General features: G+C 65.2%; 4 protein-coding genes across 4 annotated transcripts; 1 reads left to right on the forward strand and 3 right to left on the reverse strand.

Moving 5' to 3' along the window:
- Nucleotide 1: 1 nt before the first annotated feature.
- EMIHUDRAFT_72909 (hypothetical protein) lies at nucleotides 2–652 on the reverse strand (the record flags this gene model as incomplete). The annotated part of the gene is made up of 1 exon (XM_005781381.1): nucleotides 2–652. A coding segment is annotated over one exon (651 nt), but the record flags the coding sequence as incomplete, so codon positions are not given.
- A 2,399-nt stretch (nucleotides 653–3,051) lies between these two features.
- Nucleotides 3,052–3,637, reverse strand: EMIHUDRAFT_234210 (hypothetical protein; the record flags this gene model as incomplete). The annotated part of the gene is made up of 3 exons (XM_005781382.1): nucleotides 3,052–3,146; nucleotides 3,252–3,465; nucleotides 3,623–3,637. The coding sequence occupies 3 exons, from the start codon at nucleotides 3,635–3,637 to the stop codon at nucleotides 3,052–3,054; spliced, it is 324 nt and encodes a 107-aa protein (XP_005781439.1).
- A 1,430-nt stretch (nucleotides 3,638–5,067) lies between these two features.
- EMIHUDRAFT_234211 (hypothetical protein) lies at nucleotides 5,068–5,460 on the reverse strand (the record flags this gene model as incomplete). The annotated part of the gene is made up of 1 exon (XM_005781383.1): nucleotides 5,068–5,460. One exon carries the CDS (start codon nucleotides 5,458–5,460, stop codon nucleotides 5,068–5,070), a length of 393 nt encoding a protein of 130 aa, XP_005781440.1.
- Nucleotides 5,461–12,207: 6,747 nt separating this feature from the next.
- Nucleotides 12,208–12,849, forward strand: EMIHUDRAFT_442819 (hypothetical protein). Its single transcript, XM_005781384.1, has one exon. The coding sequence runs from the start codon at nucleotides 12,374–12,376 to the stop codon at nucleotides 12,734–12,736; it is 363 nt and encodes a 120-aa protein (XP_005781441.1). The 5' UTR covers nucleotides 12,208–12,373; the 3' UTR covers nucleotides 12,737–12,849.
- Nucleotides 12,850–26,306: the final 13,457 nt, after the last annotated feature.

The raw sequence follows: 26,306 nt of genomic DNA on the forward strand, positions 1-26,306 counted from the left end.
TAGAGAGGTCCCAGCGCAGCCCGCTGGTGCTGCAGACGCAAGGCCCACCCACGGGCAGCAAGCCGCAGGTCGGTCCCTCGAGGGCGGCGTCGGGCCGGATGACGGAGCGGCCTGCGGGCAGCACGCACGCCGACGCCGCCTCGGAGAGCAGCAGCACGCGCTTGAAGCGCGACGCGCTGTCGCCGTGCAGCACGTTGATGGCGGCAAACTCGTGGTCGAGCCGGTCGCCAAAGGCGCCGACCGCGCAGACGATGAGCTCCGCCGCGGGCACCGCGCCCACGGCGGCGTCACTGCACCACGCGTGCACCCTCCCCAGGCACTTTTCAAAGTCGGTCGAGTCTTGGTCCGACAGCTCTGAGATCTCGACGCCGTCGCGCGCATAGCTCTCGCGGACCGTCGGGTCGATCGAGTCGAAGTCGCCGACGATGGCATCCGGAGGCCGCAGCGAGAAGAGATCGTGCGATCCGGACGTGCGCGCGCTCGCAAAGCTGTGCAGTATGTTTGCGCCGCCATCGCCGCAGACGCAGAAGCGTGCACCGCTCCGCAGCCGGCCGAGCGCGGCGTCGCTGCTGTAGTGACCGTTGAGCACGACCAGCGCATACGGCGCGGTCGTGGTCGCCGGACGCGGCAGCCACGACGAGTCGATCAGCATTCGCGCAGGCTTCCCGGCCGTGGGGCTCGCCGGCAACGTCGGCCCTGCACCCGGGGGTTTTACCAAGCTGCCAACTCTCTCGAGGTCTCGAGGTGGATATCCTTTGGCCGCGTTGGGTAGCGAGGATTGGTGTAACCCGAGCCACGGAGGCGTGTTTTCTGACGGCCGACCGTCAGTGCACGGAGTTGCCCCTTCTCCGACTGCCCCGGCTAGTTCACGAGTTTCGCGGGAGTGACCCCATGCGTCAAACCCGAGACCTAGCGCGGGTGGGTTGGAGGGGCCTCGGAAAGGCGCGCAAGCACGCCCTACGTCTTCCCCTCCTCACCATCGGGCCGCATGCCAACCCTATTCACCCACTCCGGGCCCTGGGTTGGTTGGGTGGTCCCCCATTCTGCGCACTCCAGGCCTCCAGATGTTGGTTGGTTGGTCCCGCACTTCGCGCACTCGCGTAACGGTCGGCCACGCCGTAACGGTCGTAACGGCTCCTTCCCCTGGCACCCCAGCGCGTCTAACAGGCCACTGTGACCCTCGTGACGCAATTTCAGGATGGACAGTGGTGAGAAGATGGATCTGGGAGCCTGAAGAGGCGTGAAATAGCCCATTTTGACCCATTTTGATGTCCTACGTGTTGAATACGCGGAGCGAAGAAATTTTTGACCCGTGGGCGACCCTGGCAGGATCCTGGCCGGCCCAGGAGGCTGGTTGGCTGGTCCCGCACTTCGCGCACTCGGGCCCGGAAACAGTTGGTTGGTTGGTGTGGTCTTTTGCGCACAGTGCGTGAATAGGGTTGGCAGCTTGGTAAAACCCTCGGGTGCTGGGGCTCTTCGCGATCGCTCGTGTAAATACCAAAAGGAGGGCTCTATCGAGGTTCTCGAGGTGGATATCCTTTGGCCGCGTTGGGTAGCGAGGATTGGTGTGACGCGATCCACGCAGGCGTGGTTTCTGGGCGCGAGGCGATTCGGTTCGTCGCAGTCAGCCAGGAGGGGGCTGGCGCCTTCCTGAATGCGATCCCCATGCGGGATGATATGAAGATGGAGACGTGGGCGATGCGCATTACAGTTCAGCGCCGCCTCGGCCTCCCGCTCGATGTTGCCTGCCAGGCGGTGGAGGCGGGCAAGAAGGCGCCAAACGGCAAGCCGCACGAAGAACTCGGCGATGCCGCAATGGTCAACCCGCGTGCGAAGCACGCAACACGACACAAATACCTGCTCAAACGACTCGTCAAGACCCTTCGCTCGGCGTGGGGCATGCTCATCGAGATGGAGCCGACTGCACACCTCAGTTACAGTAACCCAAAACAACCTGACGTGGCGGCGGCGAACATCGGCAAAGGGCATGTGCGCCTCGTTGGCGACTTGAAACTGACGAGCTCGCTTGCGTGCAAGGGTGGCGATCGGCTCGGCTGGAAGGGGGCTTTTGTCGCCTTCGGCAACACCGAGCGGGAGCTGCTCGACTTAGTGTTAGGGCATGCTGCATGGCCGCGGCCGGGAGGGGGGGGGGAGGGGGGGAGGGAGGCGGAGGATGCAGAGGCGGAGGCGGCGGCGGCGGAAGAGGAGGAGGGGGAGAGTGAGGGGGAGGTGGAGGCGGGGGCACCTGTGACGGCCCGCTACAAGAAGGGCGACTACCGGTTCGCGCGGGAGAAGAATTGCGACCTGCGCTTGCTCGACTTCGAGACGTTCGGCGGCTTCGGGGACGGCGTCCGCAGAATTCTTCGGCAGGCGGCGGACCAGCTGAGTAACAAACTTTCGCACGCTCAGCACCTCGATGAGGTCACATGGACCACCAAGAACTGGCACGGGCTGCAGATGCAGCGCTTGTCTGTCGTTCTCCACACCGCCGTGGCGTGGCAGACGGTGAACGAGCTAGCGTGCGGGGACAGCGGCATTGTGCACGGAGCTAAGTGCATTGCCGTTCTTAACGGAGTCGCTTAGGCGGCTCCGGTGGTGTGCCGGTGATAGTACTAGCACGCGCCAGTTCGCACCTGTGTCGAGCCTGTGTGCTGTGAGAGAGAGTTGTTTTGTTTAAATTTCACAAAACCCGATAAAAAAAAGCTGAGGCCCACCAGAAGGCAGCATGTGCGGCGCAACGGCGCACGCCCTGAGCGAGGCGTCGCGGTGCAGTGCTTCATCGATGGCGATCTGAGCGACACGTCGACGGCGATTTCTTTTTTTGTGATCTCTGAAGGTGGCTTGCGAGCCTTCTCGCGACACGCGACAGCGCACAATACGCTTTCTCCCCCTTTCCCAATTGATACTTCTTTACGTCACGACGCAGCTCCAAGTCACCGACCCACTGTTACTTTGTTGGTGACTTGGAGCTGCGTCGTCTCGCGCACTCACAAGAAGCAACACTCAGTGTCACTGTCCTACACTCGCGGGGCGGGGCCACCAAAGCCACCATCATAGAGCAAAGTCGGGCTGCAGCCGCTCCACCTTTCGCACCATCGAAGGCCAGATGCGCTCTCCGTCGTACCCCCCATAAAAGGGGTCGTCCACTGCGCGGGGAGGGGGGGGGGGGGGGGAGGTCGGCTGTGCACCAGGTCCTCGAGCAGCCGGTGCTGCTCTCGGCTAATCTCGCTGAATCTCGGCTGCAATCTCACCGTAGGCGCGACTCCAGCGCGCCACCTCTTCCCCCGTCGGGGAGTGGTACGGCCTGCCGGTCTGCAGGAGGGCGCGCTGCGCGTGGCAGGCGCGGTCGATGGAAAGCGCGAGGTAGAAGCACTCGCCGAGGCTCTCGCCCGCCACAAACATGCCGGGCCACTTTTGAAGCATGATCTTTTTGCCGCCGAACAGCCGGACGGTCTCCGGACCGTCCTGGCGGAAGCCGACGGAAGGGCGGGAAGGTGAACTGGCCTCTCTCGTACGTACGCGCCGAGGATGGGGCAGGTGGGGGGAGGGGTGGGGTGGGGGGAGGGGTGGGGGAGGGGGGGGGAGGGTGCGCCTGGTAAAAGTCGAAGTGGGAGTGGGCCACCATGTTCGCCAGCATGATGCCCGCTTGCGAGACGGGCTGCAGCCCCTCCTAGTGAACCAACCAACCAACCAGTCCCTCCATAGGCTCGTTCATCACCGCGGCGGCGGGCTACAGCCCCCCCTCCTCGAGCGAAGCGACGGTCGCCTGACTCAAGACTCGAGACGGTGAGACCATAGGGGCATGCAGTCCAAACATCCCCTCCTCTGAGCTAGGAGGCGGTCGCCGTGTCGAGCGTGTGAGAGTGGAGGAAGCACGCCACGTCCGACCTGCGCCGCGAAGGAGCAAACGCAGCGTCTCACGTGGCGCCGGGAGAGACCAAGACGACAGAAGGCGCGTCCACGACAGGAGCAGACCACCGGGTCCGCTCTGGTGCGCACTACAGTTGTAGTCCGCGCCCCGCGCCCGTGCAGTGTGCCCCCTGGCGGGGTGTGTGCTTTCCCGTTCTTCCCACTCTCCCGGCGCCGGTTCTGGAAGACGGCCGTGGCGCCTTCGAGCGACGCCTCGTTGAGCCTAAAAAAGAAACGCGCCGCCCGCGTAAAGAAGAAAACGAAGAGCTCGTTCGAGCGGCGCCTCGTCGAGCCTCGGGTTGCGGTGGCCGGGCTGCCCCTGCGCCGCGCCGGCCCGCTCGCCTCGCGCATCCACGAGGTGTGAATGTGAATTCTTGTCAACCTATCTGTGAACGGTGCGGCCTCCGAGTCGGCGTCTAGCGACGCGCGATACGGCTTTTCCTCGCCTTGCCTGGGGCCCCGTGTTTCGTGTCTGACTGTCACTGTGCGATTTCGGGGCCCGGGGTTGTGCGTTTACGTGAACGCGGCGAGGCTGGCAGTGGAGTACGTGTCCTCTCGAGCGCTAGTGGTCGCGGAGAGGGGACATACACACATGATTCCAGCTTCTAGTCATGATTCCAGCCTCTAGTCATGATTCCAGCCTCTAGTCATGATTCCAGCCTCTAGTCATGATTCCAGCCTCTAGTCATGATTCCAGCCTCTAGTCATGATTCCAGCCATCTAGTCTCCACTCGCCCTCGAGGAGCGGGATGCGGAGGAGCGAGGAGGCGGTCACCTGTGGACAGCTTACTGCAGCCGTGTCCCCGTGTGTGCTAGTCGGTGGCTGCGACAATGGCCATGCGGTGAACGGGAGGTGGCAAAGGTGGTGATGCACCGTCGTCGTCGTGGCTTATCTTGGAGCGCGCTCCCAGGGTTGGTGCACAGCTGCTGCTACTACTGCGAGGCTGCAGCCGCCTCCTCCCACAGCAGCGTGTAGTCGTTGAGCAGAAAGCTGTCCGAGCCAGGCACGCGGGCCTGCGTCGTGAACGCGCCGTCGTGAGTGCGTGACTGCGGCGTCGTGCCGCGTGCGTGCGTAGAGGAGTGCCTGAGTACGAGACTACGAACACGGCCGAGCACTTTCCCTCTCGAGTGCTAGTCGGAATACACGGATTTGTATCTTTAGATCTGGGCACGGCGGGCCGCGATGAAGTTGATGCTCTCGCCGTCAAAGGGCGCGAGTCCATACATGTGGAAGAGCCGGTACGCTGCGGCGAGCTCTCTCCGCGCCGCCGCCTCTGCGTGCGACGCCTCGAGGGCGCGCAGGGTGGTGTCGTTGGCCAGCGCAGCGAGCGAGGTGACGGTCGTGCCGCTCTCGGTGGCAAGCGAGCTGAGTGAGACTTGCAGGCGAGCAGAGGCGAGCCGGAGAGCCCCGTCGACGCCGGCCGACGGAGCGATGTCGAGGAGAGTCGAGCAGGGCCCGTTTGGGTTGTCGAGCTTTGGCTCCTCACGGTGGACGTAGAGGCGGAGTGTCTCGGCGGACGAGGCGAGGAGTGACAGGAAGATGAGCGACATGGGTGATGTCGGCTTACAGCGGATACGGGAATTTCTTTTTTTAAATTCTTTGTTTTCGCGACACATGTCACTTCCTGTTGTCTGTTGTTTGTTGTGCTCTTGTTTGTTTCTCTTGGCACCTTGGAGTGCTGGGGGGGGCGACAGGGAGGATATGGCCTTGAGTTATGTGTACGCCAACTCAGGGTGTGTGGCAGCCAGCTGGCTGTGTGTCTTGTGAGCCTTTTGTGTCTGTGTGTCGCTCGTGCGTGTCGTCATCATCTGTCTAGCGTCCACCCATAACGCGTTGGTGTCCAGTCCGAGCCTGGCTGTTCTTCACCTTTCTACCTACCTACCTACCTCGCGACTCTTTTCGCAACAACAAAACAATCATGTGTGAGGACGGGCTCCGTACTTTGCACTCCCTCTCCAGCTCAATTGTTGTCTAGTACCTCTTGTCTCGCGCTTGTCGATGGAAACCTGCTGACATGATCACATGGCTGCTGACGGCTCATGTGTGTCGCTCCAGGTGCTGCCACGCAACCTGCCTGGAGAAGCGGCATCCTAGGGACGCTGCACCCTGCGCCGGCAGCACAGGACGGCTACTCAGGCCAGCCCAGACCAGCAGCGCCGTTTTTTTTCTAAGTGGTAGGCGTGGGTTAAGGCGTTGGTTCCTTAGAGAAGCGGTGGAGAAACGGACATTTCAAACTCGAGTCGTGTGAGTGAGTGAGTATTCTTGATACGAAACCACGACGACACACACCAGTCGACTCGCATCGGGTTGCCTCCATCTGAAGCCGCACCCGTCGCTAACCCTCGCCCTAGCCCTCGCCGTGCCCCCCGAGTTCGAGCGATATGGACGATATGGTCCGATTACGTGCCGAGCGAGCAGGCGAGGGAGATCGGAGACGATCGGGGAGCACGATGCGTAATTGCCCTCGATGTTGACCCTCCCCCACCACAATTCTCCCCGGACGACGCCGCTCTCGCACCTGCTATGGTCTCTCTCTCGATACACAACACGCTCGCCGACTATCTTGGCAACAAGGGTTGACTCCCTCGCGCTAGGCGACGAACCTGCCCCCGCCCCTCGGGGCGGGGGTCCCCGCCCCCCCGGGGGGCCCTTTGGGCCCCCTCCAGGGGGCGACCCCTCCGGGGAGGCCGGCTTTCCCCGTGCCGGTTCTCCCCAACCAACCCCGCCGGCAGCGCGAGCTGCCGGCCACATTGAGCGGTTCAACCGCGTCGCGCACTCGTCCCAACCGGGGGCCGCAGACTCGTTCTGCGCGCCAACGGCTGGTGACGCTGTGTTGCCCTTGAGCTAGTCCTTCCCCGGTCGCCTAGCCTCTGCGCTGTCTGGCGAACGCCTGTATGCCATGCGCGCGGACCACGCTTGCGTGGATACGTGGCTGGCAGGCTGACCCGTGTGCGGGGTAACCCGCGCACGGGGAAGCTTCACGGGTTCGAGTCACCAAACATTAAGCAGCGGAGGTGTGCCGAGGGGGACCGGGAGGCGGTAAGCCGTCGTCGCCCGGCGCTGCATGCAGCACCGTGGCGATGGCGCTAAGAGGTTCCTCTTTTCCGCGCCCCCCCTGCAAGGCGCGCGATACACACTCCATCCATGAACGGCGGAGCTATTCTCGCATCCACACCACACCTGGCTCCAACGTGGACACGCCCATAGCTGGGGACACTACTAGGTCACGCATGGCATCACAGAAGTTTTATCTCTGGGCCCCGAAAGGCATCTCTAGCAGGAGCGTCGTTACACATGCCCCCTCCCCTCCTGGGCGCATGCGCCTCACGTCTCGCCAGAGCATAAGCCCTTGGTGTGCGACGAGACGAGTTTTTCGCCATGCAGCGAGCAGCAAGCAGCCCGCCGCAAACAGCCGGGGGCATCGCCACGGCACTGGCTGCGCCGCGGTCCCCGCCGCAGACCCGCACCCGTCGACGAAGCTCCCCCCGCGGAAGACCGCGCGTAGCGACGCCTTGACGATCCAGATGAGCGCGCCTGAGGCTCGCCCACCTACTGCCCCTGAGAGTTGGTTACGAGTGGGATCAACACTCACACACACTCGATGTCGAACCACCAGCCCCACCGCACTCGAGTAGTAAATTCATCATTTTTCTGAGCTGGCGGCGTGTGGCTAGGGTTGCCGGGGGGGATGATCTCAACCCCCGCTTGCCGTAGCGTGCATGGTGCTTTAGGTTTCTTATCGTCACACGATTTTCCTGTGAAGAGAAGCGGTGGAGAAACGGACATTTCAAAGTCGAACCACCAGCCCGACCGACTTGGAGCACTTGGGCAGGTTTACTAAAGTGATCACTTGTGGTGAGCGTCGGGCAGTATGTTCATTTTTTTCTGAGCTCGCGGCGCCTCGACCGGGCGATCCTATTCAGACATTGCTGCTCGTCGCAGAGGGCAAATGGCCGCTCTCCGGCCCAACGAGTTGCACATGGCGACCGCCGGCAACGCCACCTGCCCCACCGGCCGCTGGCTCGCCGACACCGCGGGCAACTCTGCGGCGCGGCGCGTCGTGCTCGTGGACGGCTGGCGCCGCACCGGCGTCGGCCATTCCATCGTCGGCGTGGCGGGCGCGATGCAGCTGCTCCTGCTCCACCACAACGAGTCGCGGCGCTCTGTCCGCACCGCGTTCTGCATCCCGCGGAAGCTCACGCGCCACTACGTTTTCCGCGCGCCCATGCCGCTCTGCCGGGGCAGCCACTTTGACCTCTCGCATTACATCGCGCTCGACGGCGTGTCTAACTTTGTCGCGAGCGGCGAGGATCTCGCCCCCGGGCCGGGCGTGCTCCTTCTCCGCAGCCCGCGCAGCTGCGACGAGATTGCGCGCGCGCTGAGTGGCCCTAGATGCTCTCAATGTACATGTTCGGCCCCGCGCGTGCCTTGCCGACCACAGCACTCGGTCGAGACGACACCCACGTACGCACTCGTTTCAGCTGTGTTCAGCTGTCCTCAGCGGTCCTCAGCGGTACTCAGCTGCAGCCCCCCTGCACTCGTCTCCCGTGTACTCTCCCGCGATGCGCCGAGTACTTCTAGGTACTCTCCGCCGTGCTCCCGCCACTACCTACTATTTGCACCACCGCAATACCTGTCGTTCTAGCGCGACAATACCTGCTCTTAGCGCACTGTCCTCCTCCCCCGGACTCTGACGTCTTCCGCCCCCTCCCCTCACCACACCTGACTCTGGCGTCTGCATCCCGCAGGCTGAGGGGCGAGGCGACGCGTGTCATCTTCCACTACCTTGAGAAGCGGGTGGTCACTATCAAACTATTAGCTTGTTATTAGCTTGCTATTAGCTGACTCGCGTGTCATCTTCCACTACCTTGAGAAGCGGGTGGTCGACACTCTACAGCTCTACACAGCTCGCACACTCAAACTGTTTACTAGTAATGTGCATTAGAAGTTTAATAGCTTGAGAGCGTCCACAGCTCTACATCGCTCTACACACTCTACATCCGCTACACCCTCTACACCCTCTCCCAGGTGATCGACCGCTGCCTCGCCGACGCCGGCCACCTGCAGGCGTGTAGTGCGCAGCCTTAATATGGTCTCCAAGATCTGGCAGCCTTAATATGGTCTCCCAGATCTGGCCCCCAACCCACGCCCGAGCATCCTTATCGCTGCCTCGCCCTGCAGGTCGAGGATGGATTGAGTGCAGTCCGCTGCAGAGTGTCCCAGAGACCTTTCTGCCCCCCCCCCCCCCTCCCCCCCCCGAGCGTCCTTACCTCCCCCGCAGGCGATGCTCAGCGGGGGCTACGCGCGCTTCTACCCCCCGTGCGTGCGCCGCATGAGGCTGGTCCGTCCGCGCGCGCTCCCGCCCTGCGACGTCGGCGCGCACTCGAGACGCGCACACTCGAGAGGACACTCGAGAGGACGCGTCTTCTCCGTGCAGTGTAGAGTCGGCTGTGTACTCGCTCTCTAGTAGTAGACGTGGCCCTCGGCTCGCATTTTCTCACGAGGTAGCTCCGAGCACACGGCGCACGAGAGGGCGCACTCACTCCCCCACACCCCCCCTCTAAGGCGCGCACCTTCGCACTGGCCACGTCGACGACCGGGTGGGCTGCAGACACTCCCTCCTCCGCCCCGGCGACAAGGCGTGCCCCCTGAGCGACCGCCCTCCTCTCGCCTGGCCGCACGCCTGCGAGGGGAGGGCGGCGTTCCCTGCCCAGCTGCGCGGCTGCCCGGCCGGCCTCCGCCTCTACGCGACGTCCGACGACCCAGCAATGTGCTCCGCTCCCTTAGAGGCGGAGCAGCGTGGTCCTCGTTGCATTCCGGCACGTTGCACTCGAGGGGGCACAGGGGCTCGGCCGCGTGTTGTAGAGGAGGCGGTATTCACAGCGGGGTTCGCTGTGTGTGCTCGCAGCGGTGCTCCGAGCACACTCGGCACGATGCCCATATCGCCACCCTGAGGCCCTGTGTGCGGTACGATTCCCACACCGCAGGTACCCCTTCTCGCGCCCGCTCGGGTGGCGCGACGCCAACGAGACTGCCACCATCTCCTGGACGCCGCGGGCGAGGTCGGAGGTGGCCACAGTCCTTGCGGGCGGTCCGGTCCTCGACACGATCCTCGCGTGGGCTAGCCTCGCCCGCTGCACCAAGGCGCGGCCGGGCGTCCCCCCGTCTCCCCGCCCCCCCCTCCCTGTCTGGATGTGGGCCACGCGTCGCTAATCGCTCGGGCGTGAATGGAGACCCGACCGCCGGAACTCAGGGCGCTCTGCCTGCCTGCCGCGGCCATCCTGCCCCCCCCCCCCCCCGGGCGCCCCCCTCCCCCCCTTCCCCCACCACGTTGTGTGTGTGGAGGTGAGTACCTCACCTCACCTCACCTAGGCCATCCTCTCGCCGGTGCCGTCGGCCTTCTCTCAGTCTGCCTCGCTCGCCGCCGGAGTTCCGCTCGTGGGCTGCTGCGCGGGGCTCGACGCCAGCGGGCGCGTGGTCTCGACGAAGGAAGCGCCCCCGGCGGCGGAGGTTGTCGCCGCGAGGGGCGAGGTTTCGGCGGTGTCCGCCACCAGACTCCCTAGCTCAACCGACGGCCCTCGTGGCTTGGGATCTGCGGCCCCCGGTCATTTGGCCGCTCGTCATGCGGCGGCGTCAGCGCAGCGGCGGCGGCGGCAGTGCGAGGGTGTGGGCGCGTTGCGGAACGGCGAGCGGTGTGCGAAGAGGAAGCCAGCGGCGGGCGGGAGCCCCCTCGGCGGCGTCAGCCCGCAGGCCGGCGGCTCTCGGGGGCCTAGAAACAATGCAAATCTAGGAGATCTCTGTATTCCGACTAGGACACGAGTCGCTCCGCTGGGTATCGGCTGCATGTTCGCTGTCTTCCGACTTAGCACTCGAGAGGACACGTACTCGCCGCACAGTGTAGGCTCTACTCGCTGTAGACGTAGCCCTCTCGCACTCACGAGGTTGCTCCGAATACACTGCGCACGATAGTCGATACCACACTCACACACACCCTAGGGCGCGCACCTTCGCACGTCGACTCCATATTTCACCACGCTCCACGGCACGATACCCCGCACTCACACCCCCATAGGCGCGGGACTTGGCTCGAGCGCCGGTTCGCCGTCGCCTCGCCTCGTTGCTCACCACCAGGCCCAAGCGGCTGCCACACACCTTCTTTCCTCACAGTGGTGGGGTGGGCCCAAGCCGTCGCCCCGCGCACACACACCACAACACGATTGGTAGAAGGAGCCGCTGTAGCTTTTCAACACCCTCGACCCTGCTCACCCCCCCAGGCAAGCCGGTTCGGCGGCGGACCCCGAGCCCACGAATCCCGCCACACTGGCCGGCGGCGGGCCGGAGGCGGTCGCTGGGCCGGACACCCCCGTCGGCCCGAACGCGAGCTACTCGCCGGAGGGGCAGCACATCCTGAACGACATGACCTGGCTCGACGAGGCACGCGCGCACACACGCACACACACGCACACACGCACACACGCACACACGCACACGCACACGCACACGCACACGCACACGCACGCACACACACGCACACACGCACACACGCACACACACACACACACACACACACACACACACACGCACGCACGCACACACGCACGCACGCACACACACACACACACACGCGCGCACACCGCTCGCCCACGCGCGCGCACTGGGCCTTGCACTTTTAATGCCGTGGGGGGCTCCAATCGTCTAGACGTGGAGTCGCCCCCCCCCCCCCCCCCCCCCTCCGGGCGTCCTTCTCCGAAACTCGCTCTCGCGTCGCACAGGCTTCCGCCCGGACGGCCAGGGCTCCTTGGACCTGAACCTGTTCCAAGACCCGACCGACGGGCAGGCGTACCTCATCCGCGACTGCAGCCACAAGCTCCTCGCCATCTCTCGGCTGACGCCGGACTACCTCGGCACCGCGGGCATCATCGCCACTCTCCCGCAGTGCCTCGAGAGGACCGTCAAACATGGCCGGCCCGCGCTGAAGAACCGCTGCGAAGGGATGGCCATGTTTCGGCACAGCGGCTACTTTTACCTCTTCACGTCGCTGGCGACCGGCTGGTGCGCTGTCCCGCGCGGGCATGACACGCCATGCCCCGTCGTTGACACGCCCATGCCGTCCGTATTGACCCCTCGACACGGCTGATGACACGTCGGATCATTCCCCGACTCGTGACCTCTGCCGGCTCCTGCCCTGTCCGGGCGTGGAGATGCGAGGGTCGCCCCCCCTTGCCCCACCACTTTGTGTGTGTGGAGACGCTTACCTTACCTTACCTTACCTCTGCCGCACGAAGGTGGCCGAACGCCGTCACCCTGTGGAGGACCGCGGGCAAGTCACTTGACAACGCCACCTGGCTCAACCTCGGCAACCCCACCGGGTCACGGACCTCGTTCAACTCGCAGCCAACCTACGTGGTCCAAGCGACGACGGCGCGCGGAGAGCCGTACTTCGTGTACCTCGGCGACAACTGGATGCTTTGCCCCTCGAGGGACAGCGCCGGCCCGGCCCTGGAGGGCGCGTGCTACATCTGGCTCCCCTTCCGAATGAGAGCAGGCGAGTCGGAGCTCGAGGTGGACTACCGCTGGAGATGGCGGCCGAGCGATCCCTTTGCGCCGGTGCCGCGGGACCCGAACCCGATCTGCCGGGGTCAAGGGAACGGCGAAGCCTGCGGGGCGGAGCAGAAGAAGCGCAAGCGCCGCCCAAAGCGCAAAGAGCACACGCGCTGGGTGTCGAGCCGACGAGCCGCCTCACAGCAAACTATTAGGACCTTGAATGCTACGCCCGGCGGTACCCTGACCTCCGGAGGTTCTTGGAAAGGCGCGACGGTGGGTTGAAAGCGCTCCGGAAACACTGGACCAACTTCGGCTTGCGGGAGTCTAGGAAGATGGGCTGTGGGGTGTGAGGGGGTAACTTCTGGGGTACGATACTTGACCCCCCCCCCCCCCCCCCCCTGGGCGCCTCGTCTTTTCGTGCCAAACGAGCGCATCTCGGCCCGCCGACCGCCGTTCTCCGCTCGCGGCATACAAGCACGAGTATAGGCCACGATGTCTCAAATATGAGGGGTTTTGACTCCTACCGGCTCCTGACGCTATCTCTGGCAGCTCTAATGACCAGGATCAGTAGTGTTGTGATAGAGGGTGCCCATACTAGCGCAGGAGCTGCCACACTCGCCCGGACCGTCCCCTTCTGGGGCCGGTTCCGCAGCCCGCGAGAGCCGACAGCGGGGCCGTGCCGCGGGTGCCTACTGCCGAGTGCCACAAACACTGCGCCGTCCCGCCATCACCTACAGGCTGTCTTGTGTGATGGTTGGGATGTCCAAACGCCACCATCTTGGCTCTTGCGACCTCAAACCCGCGAGCTGTATGGGTGGTCCTGACGTCGACAGACGCCCGATGACCACGGTGAAGCTGAGCCGGAACGCGTCGACAGGTCTCGTCTGAGCCCGTGGCGGTAGCCGGCTGAGTCGCTGTGCACGGGCCGGTACCTCAGGCGTCACCTCCGTAGCCTCAGGTCTCACACTCCATCACCTCCGCCAGGACGCCGTCGGTGGCACGCTCGGCGGCGAGTTTGTTGCAGCTCCACAGCGAGCGCGGCGTCGATCCTAATCGGTCTGGTCGGTTCGCGGCACTCCCTGGGTGCCAGGGAGTGCCGCCGACACTCGAGCGGTGCTTCCTGGCAGCGCGCGCCGGCTGTGGGGCTGCAACAAACTCGAGACACGCTTTTTTCGGACATTTTCGACGCTTTTGTCCCATATACTCGTGCAACAACCCTGCTGTGAGAGAGAGTTATTTTGTTTAAATTCTATTAGGCGGCTCCGGTGGTGTGCCGGTGATAGTACTAGCACGCGCCAGTTCGCACCTGTGTCGAGCCTGTCTGCTGTGAGAGAGAGAGTTCTTTTGTTTAAATTCTATTCCAAAAGTCATGCCGGTTTCGGATATCGGCGAACGATCTCGGAAGGGGGCCGCCTGCACTCTCTGAGCCCTGTGATGTGGGACCTCACTCCCAGAAGCTTGGAGCTTCAGGCCGCGACCACGCGGCTAGGTGGACACTAAAGTGCCATTTTGGCGCCAAATCTTGGCGCGAAATGACACGTGTCTTGGCGGGAGAGTGGTGTGCTGCGCCGCTCGCTCCAGCGCTGCTGTTGAGCGCCAGCTGCTGCTCCCTTCAACCAGACGGCCGGGCCTGCGCAGCACGAGCGCTGGCCTGCCTCCTGCACCACAGGAGCGCGCCAAGGCGCGCGTCTGGGCAAGCAGTGCGTCTCATCGCGATGCGAGAGTCGACGCTGTGACGCCGCCGCTCGCCGGCTAGAATGAGTGTGTGTGTGTGTGTGTGTGTGTGAGTCGTATCCAGAATACTCACTCACTAACGGCTAGAATGACAGTGGCAGCATTCGAGTACGCGTCGAGCTGTGCGTACCAGCACTTGTATGCGAGCTTATTGTGTCCCTGAGCTACTGTGGGGTGCGGAGCACGTACTGAACTGAAGCGATTTTATGAGAAGAGAACAAAGGGGGGGGCGCAAAATTCTTTTCCAGTTATAGTTCTTTTCCTGTACCCCCATTCCGCCGACGGACTTACCAAGGGACACAGGGTACAGCAACGACCCGACCCAAAGGGTCAATTCACAGCCACAACTGTGAACGGTGACTCGAAGATGCTGCGTGAACGCTCTACGCGGAGAGCGAGTCGTAAGGCAAGCTGGCACTCTCCTCGTCCGCTCGCGCTTGCCGCGCCGCATTGCGCCCGACTATGCCGCCGCGAGCTGCACGCCTAGACCCCCGCGACGCCTATTGCTCACGGAATCCGCCGCCTCCTCACCGCCCCCACCACGCGATGCGCCCTCGCTCGCCGCGCGAGCGGCTGACCCCCCTCGGCCTTGCACCGCCTGCCTACTCCCGCTCGCAGGTACAGCCGCTGCCATCGAGGAGGTCGCGAGACGCGTCCGCTGCTGCCCATTCCCCACCCTTGTCCCGCGCGACCGCACCTCCCTCTCTTCTGGCAAGAGAGCGACCCGCTCCCGCTTGCTCCAGTCCGCGCGCCGAGGACGCGAGAGAGCGTGCCGGCGGCCTCGTCTCGACGCTCACGCCGCGACGTGTTGCCCGTAGGCGCGGCTCTCCTTTCTCCGGCTCGCTCTCTCTTCCCATTCAGCATGCCCTTGAGCGGCACCATTTTTGTGCACAGCCTCATACACACCCCATGTCCATGTCCATGTACCAATACACCCCCAATCATCTCCACAGTGTTTTTTGACCCTCATTCACATCGTGATCCCATAGACTCGTTCCTCACTGTCCCGTCTTACTTTCCTCCATAGGAACTCATTCGACCGCCTATGCTCGACAAGCTCAAACTCGAGCTCGTGCCGGCCGACGGTAATCGGCTCGCTATCAAGATATCTCCACCTCCGCCGCCGCCGCGTGCCGACAAGCAGGCGCGTGTTTGCGCGCAGTGAAACTGCGCTCCCGCGAGACCTTCAAGACTTATCCTCTCGCCCTCTGGCTGTCACAGGCGTCGCTGGCGGGCAACACGGCCGCTGTCGGAGCCAAGGCCGCCAGCATCCAGTCCAAGGGCGAGCCCGCTTCGCTCGAGGACGGCATCCAGCCCAAGGGCGAGCCCGTTTCGCTCCAGTCCGAGAGCAAGCAGCCCGCTTCGCTTGAGGACGTCGGCGTCGTGTTTGCGTCGTCGGCACGCGCTTCGCTCGACTCCTGCGCCGACTCGCGGCGCCTCACGTACACCATCGCCGATCCGTCGCCGCTCTCGTCCGTCATCGACGCTGCCGAAGGCAAGGCCGACGGCATCTCGTCCGAGAGCGGGCCCGCGTCGCTCAAGGACGTCATCGAGGACGGCGGCGGGACGCCTGTCGCGTCCGAGGGCGAGTCTGCGCCGATGGCTCTCGTGCTCCTCGAAGACGAGGTGCGTGCGCACGCCCGGATCAACATAATCCGTGCGACCTCCAAGCCTCCAAACACCTGCGTAGCTCCCTCGGCCACAGGCGTGCGGCACCAAGGTAGCCCTCGCGAAGGACATCCCCGTGGCAGAGTCTGGCGCGGAGGCCTTCCTCAAGGAGGTCCCCAAGAAGGACCTGACCGCGTTCGACTCTGCCAAGGCCGTGTCTGCCGCCCACAAGCCGAGCGCTTTCGCCGACTGGACGACCCCGTCGAACCCGCGCCGCAACAACGGGCGCGAGGGTGAGGCCAAGGAGTCTCCAGAGGAGAAGCTCGCCACGGCGGTGAGTTTCTCTCAGCGCGTGCACACACCTCACGGGTGTAGCGGGAGTCCCACGGGCGGTTCTCCTATCGGCCCTTTGCCTCTCGCACATGCGCAGGGCATCGACGAGTGGAAGACCGGCAAGGGCGAGCCCAACCTGGTCGACTGCTCCAAGAGCACCACCCCAATCGACCCACCGACGGCCCCCAGCGGCGTCACCAAAGAAGATCCGGCTCTCGAGCCGGCGGCGGCCGGCGACGCGCCGCTGCCGTCGATGAAGGAGTTCCCGGCGGCGCGCACCTCGCATTCTGCGCCGTGCGTCTGCCGACCCACCCCTTGACCCCACCCCTCTTTCATTGCGTAGAGCGACGCCGACCGGACCGTCTCGGCCAAGGAGTCTCCGGGGGTGAAGCCCGCCACGGCGCCGATCGCACGCTTCGGTGCACGCTCAGAGCCTCAACTATTGACGCACCCACCGCTTGCGCGTGCGCAGGGCATCTCCGGCTGGACCAACCCGTCGAAACTGCGCCGCAAGAAGGCGCGCAAGGGCTCGTCCGCCCGGGTCGGCCGCGTCGAGAACGTCTCCTGGGTCGGCGGCAAGAACCGGTTCGGGGCCCTGCTCGGAACGAACGGCAACGAGGACGTCGGTGGCGGCGGCAAGGTGGCCCACAAGGCGCGGCCGCCCCGCGGCTCCACGCCGCCGACCACGGACTCGGTGCGCGCCGCCTGCACGCATATGCGGCCTCCGCCCCCGTTTGCCGCGCACACGGCCAGTCTCGCGCCCTCCTGTTCAGGGCATGGTCGAGACGACCACAGTTCCCACGCTGGACAGCTCCGTCTCTGTCTCCGGCCGGTTCTCGTGGCCCAAGCTCTGCCCGTCCTACAACTTGCTCCGCCTCTTTGCCAGCCTGGCGCTGATCTGCCTCGGAGCCGCGTTTGCGCACTCTTCGTACTCTGCCACTTCCGCGCTTCTCTCCTCGCAGCGGCACGACTCCCCGTGGCCGACATCGCCTCCCGCAACCGTCGCAAAGCCGTTCACGCCGGCATCGCCCAACGGCTTCTGCGAGGTTGGCGGCAACGACACCAGCTCGTTTGCAGCCATCGTGTCATCGGACAGCGCGCCCGCCAACCACCCGGTGCGCGCTCGCTCGAGCGTGCTAGTATTCGCCAGCTCGTGACTAACAGTCCGCGCGCTGTTCAGGGCGGGCACGAGGACGGGAGCTCGTGGGAAGCACTGATGGAAGCGATCAAAGAGGCGGTGGGCGAGCCGTTGCACCTGATTGGCGAGCCGCCGGCGTCCGTCAAGGACCTTTACGAGAAGCAGCCGGTGAGCGCCCCTCTGGCTGTTTCTATGTGCGAGCTTTGTAATCCGGTTCCGGATTGTGCCTGTTGTTGGCGTGTAGGTTGAGGCCGATTTGGAGACCGCCCCGGCCTCGCGCAACAGCATGGAGCGCAAGGGCGAGCCCGAGATCGACTCTATCGGTCCCGTCTACAGCAGCAGATCGGGGATCATCGTTCGCGAAACCGTCCTGCCCGTGAACGGCACGTTGCCCGAGATGCGGTCCGCCGACGCTGGGAACACGCCCGAGAAGCTGGTTGAGACTGGCCTCGGCGCGCCCGTCTCTAGCATGCACGCCGGCGGCGAGTGGCGGGTGAACAGATTGGCGACCGCTTCTCCAGCCACAACCAAGGATCTCTTCCTCCAGCTTGGCCGGGCCATCGACCCTCTTCTCGCGGAGCCGGCATGGCCTGCAGAGGTCCGTGCCGCTCAGATCTCCGATTCGAACTCGGTCCAGTCCGATATCTCCTCCGTCTCACGTGTGTGCGCCGACCGGCAGCCACGCGGCGCTGCCCGTGCGTGGCATGCGGAGCCTCACCACGCACTCACCGACGAGCGCTGCAAGACCGACAAGCCGCCCGCGAACCCGCCGGTCGACAAGCTCTCCATCGACCTGCCCTCCCCGTTCCACTTTCCCTTCATGAGCGGACCCTCCTCTTCCGCGCCTGTCCGCACCCAGCAGCGCTGTCAGTTTTGGGCCGCCTTGTTCTTGCTGCTCGGAGCGTGCGGCGGCGTGCTGCTCTCGGTGCGGAGGAGCAGCTCGGGGCGCCTCGTGCGGTGCCGGACGGGGACGAGGCGTGGAGCGTGGCTGCTGATTCTCGCCGCGCTGCTCCCGCTGGCATGTGCACCATCAGTCCAAACGTCTGGCTCGGGCGACTTCCAGGTCACTGTGGGTGGCGGCAGCTACCCGTCCGAGGTGTCGTGGGACCTGACGTGCAGCGGCGCGTTGATCGGCAGTGGAGGGGCCCCCTACTCCGGCACCCTGTCCGCGCCGCCCGGCGAGTGCACGCTCGACATGTACGACTCGTACGGCGACGGCTGGAACGGCGACGAGTGGAAGGGTGCGGGCTATACGTTCACGCTCGACTCCGGATCCTACGGCAGCGAGACGTTCATCCTCGCCCTTTTCCCTCCGTCCTCTCCGTCGCCGCCGTCGCTGCCGCCGCTGCCGCCGCTCTCCCCGTCGCCGCCACTTGCCCCTCCGCCGCCGCCGTCCTTGCCGCCTCCGCCCTCTACGCCGCCGGTGTTCCCCGGCTTCGATGTCGCCGCGGCGAGCGAGGCCGAGCTCCGCTCCCTGATCACGGTGGCTGCTGCTTCGCAAGCCGACGTCTCAATCTACCTGCCGCCCAGTGCGGATTTCAAGCTGTTCAGCCAGATCAGCTGCGGCTCCGACATCAAGGTGACCGTCGCGAGCAGCGGCGAGGGCGCGACGCTCGACGGCAAGGAACAGGCCGGGCTCTTTTACCTGTCGGGCGGCTGCAGCCTCACCCTGCGGGGGCTGACCCTCGTCAACGGGTGGACGGACTACGGCGGCGGAGTTGTGTACGCTTACGGCGCAGGTGAAGTCAAGATCATCGACTCGACGGTCAGAGATTGCTCGGCTGGCGAGTACGGGGTGCGCCGCGTAGAGCTAGCCGCACTCCAGCAGCGCCGCACGGCAGCGGGGCGGGAGATGGAGAGGGCCACGGCTGCCTCACCCCGCTCTCTCCTCGCAACCGCAGTCCGGCGGCGTCGTCTACGCGCTGGACAGCGGTGCGGTCTCGATCATCGACTCGACCGTATCGGGCTGCTCGGCTTATGTGCGCCGAGTAGAGCTAGCCGCCTCCCTGCAGCGCCGCACGGCAGCGGGGCGAGAGATGGAGAGGGCCACGGCTGCCTCACCCCGCTCTCTCCTCGCAACTGCAGGCCGGCGGCGTCGTCTCCGCGATTGGCAGCGGTGCGGTCTCGATAATCGGCTCGAATCTGACGAGCTGCTCTGCTGGCGATGTGCGCCGCGTAGAGCTAGCCGCGCCCCTGCAGCGGCGCACGGCAGCGGGGCGGGAGATGGAGAGGGCCACGGCTGCCTCACACCCCGCTCTCTCCTCGCAACCGCAGAACGGCGGCGTGGTCTACGCGTGGGACAGCGGTGCGGTCTCGATAAGCGGCTCGACCGTGTCGGGCTGCTCTGCTCGAGTGCGCCGCGTAGAGCTAGCCGCACTCCAGCAGCGCCGGCCGGCAGCGGGGCGAGAGATGGAGAGGGCCACGGCTGCCTCACCCCCGCTCTCTCCTCGCAACCGCAGAACGGCGGCGTGGTCTACGCGGAGGGCAGCGGTGCGGTCTCGATCATCGGCTCGACCGTGTCGGGCTGCTCGGCTGGCATTGTGCGCCGCGTAGAGCTAGCCGCACTCCAGCAGCGCCGCACGGCAGCGGGGCGAGAGACAGAGGGCCACGGCTTGCCTCACCCCGCCCTCTCTTCGCAACCGCAGGAGGGCGGCGTCGTCGACGCGTCTCGCACCGGTGCGGTCTCGATAATCGGCTCGAACGTGACGAGCTGCTCGGCTGGCGAGGTGCGCCGCGTAGAGCTAGCCGCACTCCAGCAGCGCCGCACGGCAGCGGGGCGAGAGATGAAGAGGGCCACGGCGCCTCACTCCGTGCTCTCTCCTCGCAACCGCAGTGGGGCGGCGTCGTCTACGCGTATGGCGGCGATTCCCTCTTCATCGCGGGTATCGCTTTCATCGACAACAGAGCGGACGGGTCAGGCTCGGTGCTGTACCTTTCAAACACGCCCTCCTCGATCAGCGACGCCTCCTTCACCGGCAACACCGCTGGCGACGACAAGACGATACAGACCGACAAGCTGATAGACTGGGACTGCCGCTTGGGCAGCTGGATGCAGACCGAGGGCGCCTTTAAGGGCGACTTCAGCGCCCCGGAGTGCTACCCTTGCTCCGCTGGCTACTACGGGAACAGGAGCGGCCGCACCAACTCCTCCTGCAATGGTGCGTGTGAGCGAGGCCACTTTTGTCCCGCGGGCACCGCGGAACCGCTCCCGTGTGCGCCTGGTTTCTACATGCCCGTGATTGGCGCAGCCAGTGCCGAGTCGTGCCTCCCGTGCTCTCCGGGGACGAGCCAGTCCACAGCCGGCACGGACCGTCCCTGCGACGAGTGTCCTCCCGGCACGTTCGCCGATCAGCTCAACGCCACCAGCTGCACCGACTGCCCCGCGGGACGCTTCTGCCCGAATGCAGGCACCATCCAGCCCCTCGACTGTGCCGCAGGGCAGTACCAGAACCTCACCGGCCAGGCTGCGTGCATGCAGTGCCCTGCTGGCGAGTTCCAGGCGGAGCGCGGACAGACGGCATGCGACACGTGTGAAGCGGGTGGATACTGCAAGGCTACAGATGACTGCGGTGGCGGCTTCACGCCCTGCCCTGCGGGGAGCTACAACGAGAAGATGGGCAGCAGCTCACCAGATGCCTGTCAGAAGTGCCCCCCCGGTACCTCTAGCCCGATCGCCGGAGCAGTCAGCAGCGAGACCTGCGCGAGCTGCCGTGCTGGGACGTTTGGCGGCGAGCCCGGGCTGAGTGAGTGCACGGACTGCCCTGCGGGCCGTTACCAGAACGACACGGGCGCGACGTCCTGCCGCGACTGCGAGCAGGGCAGCTACTGCGCCAAGGGCGCGTCGGCGCCGCTGCCGTGCGATGCGGGTACCTACTCGGACAAGACGAATCTCACCGACGCGAGCGAGTGCACGCCGGCCGATGCTGGCTTTTTTGCGGTGACGGGCTCCACCGAGCAGACGCCGTGCTCGCCAGGCACCTTCACCGCCCTCGCCGGACAGAGCATCTGCGAGAGGTGCCCTCGCGGCACGTCCTCCGGCGCCGGCAGCTCTTCCTGCGACGAGTGCGCTGCCGACACTTACTCCGCCAACGAGGGCCAGGGCGAGTGCATCCCCTGCCCCTACCCTCTTGCCAGCGGCACTGGCAGCGTCACCTGCTCCGTCTGCAAGGCGGGATTCTACCTGAAGGCGAGCGCCGACCCGGCCGACGTCTTCAAATCCCCAACCGACTACTGCAAGCCATGCCCATCGGACGCCGCGTGCCCGGTCGGCACGACCCTCGAGACCCTCGGGATCCCGCTGGGCTTCTGGCGCGCCAGCTTCTCCAGCGCCGAGCTCACAGAGTGCCGCGCCTTTGGAGGGGATGGCCAGGCGGGCCAGGCGCGGTGTGTCGGCAATGTTGATCCGGGAGAGGCTAGCGGTCGGAGAGTGCAGGAGGCCGGCTTGGACTACTGCGCAGACGCCTTCGCCGGCCCCGAGTGCCAGCTCTGCCGCGAGCCGAACCACTACCTGGACGCCGACGGCGCCGCCTGCAACGAGTGCGTCGCTGTCGGCACGGCGGCGGGGCGCATGGCGGGCACCGCCCTCGGCCTCTGCGTCGCGTTTGGCCTCGTGGCGTTGGCGTACTCAGTTCAGCGCGGGCAAACCGAATGGAGGAAGGAGCGCTTCATCGGACTTCCCTTGCGCATCGCCGACCGCACCGGCGACGCGATTTACAAAATCGGCCTCATCCCCAAGTTCAAGATCTTGTTTGGCTTCTACCAGGTCTGCCTCGTCCTCTCCACCACCTACTCGGCGCGGCTGCCGGAACGGTACACGGGCTGGACGGAGGCGCTGGCCGAAGCCGTCTTCATCGACTGGTCGGGCATCGTGCTGCCGGTGCAGTGCCTGCCGCACAAGTCCCGGCTCGTCGCCGTCGCGATCTCTCCCATCGGCGTCATCGCCCTGCTCCTCTTTGCTGGCATTGTCTTGCGGCTCTGTGCTCGCTGGCGGCGTGCTCGGCGAGGGGCTGCGGAGCCACCGACGGCGCTGGCCGAAACTGACGATGCGGCGGTCTTTTCATGGCCTGCAGAGGTGGCGCTCGGCCTCCTCGACCTCACGCCGGCGGGTCTCGTGCTCATCTTTCTCTTCGTGCCGTCTGTGAGCGCCACGATCTTGCGCGCGTGGTCGTGCCAGGTGCTAGCCACAAACAAACAAGCCCCCCCCCCCCCGCCCCTCTCCCCCCAAAAACTTAGCTGTGTCGATGTGCGTGCGCAGGGCTACACCACCTCTGCGCCGGGCGAGACGCTCGCTCTGGTCGAGTACATGCGGCAGGACGCGAGCGTCGAGTGCGGCACCGACGAGCACGACTCCATCACGAGGCTCGCCATCGGCTTCGTCGTCATCTGGCCGGTCGGCTCGCTAGTCCTCTACTCGGCCCTTCTTCTCGCATGCTACAAGCCGCTGCAGGCCAAGTCGCCGAACGCGCTGACGAAGGCCACCGCCTTCCTTCACCGGGAGTACAAAAGGAACTGGTACTGGTGGGAGGCGGCCGATCTGGCCCGCAAGCTCTTTCTGACGGGCTTCGTGCTGCTGGTTGCCGAGGAGGAGGACTCCTTTGTTCGTCTCGTCGTGGCGGTGCTCGTGTGTTCGTGCTACGCCGTCGCGATCGCCCTGGTCCAGCCCTACAAGCGGTTCGAGGACAACATCCTCGCCGTGGTGCGCCCTTCGCCCAATCCCACACGCCCTTTGCGCTTGCTTGTGCTGCAGCTCTCAGCACACGCTTGGATCGCCGTGGCCAGTCCACCACCCACCCCACACACGCCCTTCCCACTGCAGTCACTCTGAGCCCAACGGACGCGGCTCGCACTGCAGGCCACCAGCCTCGTCCTCCTCCTCCTCTTCCTCGGTGCCAGCTGGACCACCATCTTCCTCAACATCGAGTTGCGATTCCCCGGCGACGAGCCGGGGCAGTCGGCCTCCGCCGTCCTCGGCTTCAGGTCTGAGAATGGACTGGTGAACTGGATGCTCGTCCTTGCTGCGGCTGCGCTCCTGATCTTCCTCGTGGGTACCATCATCGCCATCCGCCGCCTTGCCAAGGTCCCCACGATTCGCCTCGTCTCAACCAAGCAGCCCCCCGAGCTGGCTCTGGTGGAAGGCCTCACGTGGCACCTCTTCCTCTCGCACATCTGGTCAGTCCTGTGGTCAGAGGGAGAGGCGGCGTAGGAACCCGCCAGAACGACCCGCCACTCCCCGAATAGGTCCACCGGCCAAGACGCCGTCGCGGTCATCAAGAATGAGCTTAAGCTCTTGATCCCCGGCATCAAGATCTTCCTCGATGTGGACGATTTGAAGGACATCGGGTCGCTGGAGGATTACGTTGACCGCACGCAGGTCATGCTCTTCTTCCTGTCGAAGGGCTACTTCCGCTCGAAGGCACTCCCCCAGCCCCTCCCTTTCCGAGAGTGCCTCGCTGTGTCGCCCACGACTACTCGTGCGCTCCTTGCCTGCAGAACTGCCTGCGCGAGATTCGGACGTCGCTCGAGAAGAGCAAGCCGCTCGTCCTCGTGCAAGAGGCGGACCCGGCCAAGGGCGGCGGGACGCTGCAGGCGCTCCCCGCCCGCCCCCTGCTCGATGACCCTGCGGGGATTGCTCTCGCCACACACGGCTCTGAGGGGCGGTGTCGCCGCCGCCGCCGCACGCCAGCACTCACTCACGCACACCGTCGCTGCACGACTGCAGGAGTTGCGAGCACAGTGCCCGGAGGTCCTCCAGCCGGAGATCTTTGACAGTGGGTGGGCGCAGACGACGTGGCACCGCATCGACGAGTATCAGCGTGTCTCGCTTAAGATCATCTCCGAGGTGCCGCCACGGACGACTCCCTGCAGCTGTTCTGCCGTCGCCTCGACCTTGACCGCCGCCCCCTCGCACCTACCCTCAGGCGCTCCTCCTCTGCTCGCCACACTACCTGAACCTGGCCTCCCTCCCGCTCTTCATCCCGGGCGAGGTCCAGGGCCAGCCGATCTCCTTCTCCAAGTCCGTCGTGCTCTGGGCCTCGCCGTTCGATGAGGGCGCAGACGAGCTGGCCAGCGAGCTCGCCACCAATTTCTCCGGCCTCACCGTCTCCACCGCCGAGGAGGCGGGCGACGCCACGCACATGCTTCTCTATCTGAACGCCGACACCTGGTCCGACGAGCGGCTGGCCGAGCAGGTCAAGCAGGCGCGCCAGGATAGGCTGAAGATCGTCATGGCGCACGAGAACGACCTCGACCGCGGCGGCTGTGAGTTCGCCAAGTTTTTTGAGACCACGCCGCAGGCACGCTGCCGATCAGCGGTCGATCTTTATGTCCCGCCCGCTCCATGCCCCCCTTCCCCGCCGCCGCAGGAGCTCATCAACGCCGGGCTCTACAACGCCCTCGCCATTGCCTGCTTCCCCGGCCTGCACCATGAGGTGCGCTCCCCCGGCGGCACCTTTGCCACAGCGCCCGCCTCCTGGAGCGACTGATCTTGCACCCCCGGTCTCACAGGTGTCGCTCGTGCTGCTGGCCAAGGCTCTGGGCGCAACCCCGGTGAGCGCTCGCTCGAGCATCCGCGACTCGCTTTCGAATATCGGGCGCTTCACTACCGTGCCTCGCGGCTCGACGACGTCCGACCCAGTCGTTACCGAGGAGGATTCGCAGCTGGAGCAGCTGCCAGAGGTGGAGCAGGTGTAGAGGTGACGAGCAACTTTGCAGTTCGGCTCAAGCGGCAAGGGTTGGACGCGCTCCCCACTTCCAGGAGTGCGCTGTGTTGGCATAGGGCGTTTTATGTAACAACTAACATGCTGATCCTCTAGCTTGCTCGTCCTCTAGCAATCTCCGCCGACCGCGAGGCCGGACTAGACCGTGTGTGGGGTCGTGTGAGGTGTCTCTGGTCACTCTCCTCAGGGGCTAGCCGCCAGCCGCTAGCCCTATCTCGCACTCACTGGCGGTGACAATTCTATGGGTGAGCGTATGCGAGTAGAGAGGCGCGTGAGCCGATTCTAGATCGCGCATGCCATTGGCATATAACTTGGCTTGGCGTGCGACCTCAGCGCGCCCGCCGTCAGCTCGACGGGGCGCGCATGTCAGCGAGAGGTTTGCCGGTAGAGCGATCCCGGTCTTGGTTGTCCGCCCCGCGCCACGGGTGCCAGCCGTGCCTTCGCGAGAGTCGCCCTCCGCGTCCCGTCGGCACTACCCTCGAGTGCGTGTCGCCTTGACCCGAGATCGCCATACACAGTCGTTGCCTCTTTGTTTTGAGAGCGCCTTCGTTGTTAATAGTACAAACCCAATGGTCCCTCGCTAGCGGTCCTTCGTTTCAGTCGCACACACGCACACGCCACGCCGCACCGCGCGCCCGCCCACTGCCCCGCCCAGGCGGGAAAGAGATGAGGAGATGGGACAGCGAAGGAGGAGCCACGAACACGTATGGGAGGGTTCAGTTGTGCGTCACGCTGCCCGGCTTCCCGGGACAGCCCCGCCCTTTCGAGGCAGGAGGGTGTGACGACTACCCCGTACGCCCGGTTGCATCATACCCCATCGCCGACCGCCCATCCCCCCCTCCTCGTTCCCCCCTCGAATTCTCCGGACCCCGACAGGCCGCCCGACGTTGGGCCTCTGCCCCGCACGCCCCCGCCCCTTCTGCCCCTCGCTCACACCCCGGCCCGACACGCACATACAAGACAAACCCGGCGTCCTGCTCTCAAAAGAAAAGAAAAAATGGGAAGGAGGAGACCAGCGGGGGAGACTCCCCGCCTATGCAACACCCCAGAGAGGGGCTGCCATCGCCGAAGCTGTGCCTAAGCATAACTCCCAAACCCGCAGCGGCCCGGGGGGCCTTGGGGGCAGCCTGCCGGACCGCTGTTGCACGGGGCTAAGCGCCAGAAGATGAGTGTGGTTGATGGATCGGGCCGTCGACCGTGCCTCCCCTCTTTTCGTCAGAGTGGGACTTACGCCGCGCCGGGTAGGGGGCGCGCCCGGTCCTCGACGGAGCCGCGCGCCCCAAACGACCCAGGCGACGAGTAGTCGTCGTCGAACCTCCGACAC

The sequence above is a fragment of the Emiliania huxleyi genome (assembly GCF_000372725.1).
Source record: "Emiliania huxleyi CCMP1516 chromosome Unknown EMIHUscaffold_202, whole genome shotgun sequence".
Classification (NCBI taxonomy): domain Eukaryota; phylum Haptophyta; order Isochrysidales; family Noelaerhabdaceae; genus Emiliania; species Emiliania huxleyi.

What these genes read in the sequence shown, in the direction of transcription:
- EMIHUDRAFT_442819 (XM_005781384.1), top strand. Translation starts at nt 12,374, where the DNA reads ATGCTTTGCCCCTCGAGGGACAGCGCCGGCCCGGCCCTGGAGGGCGCG.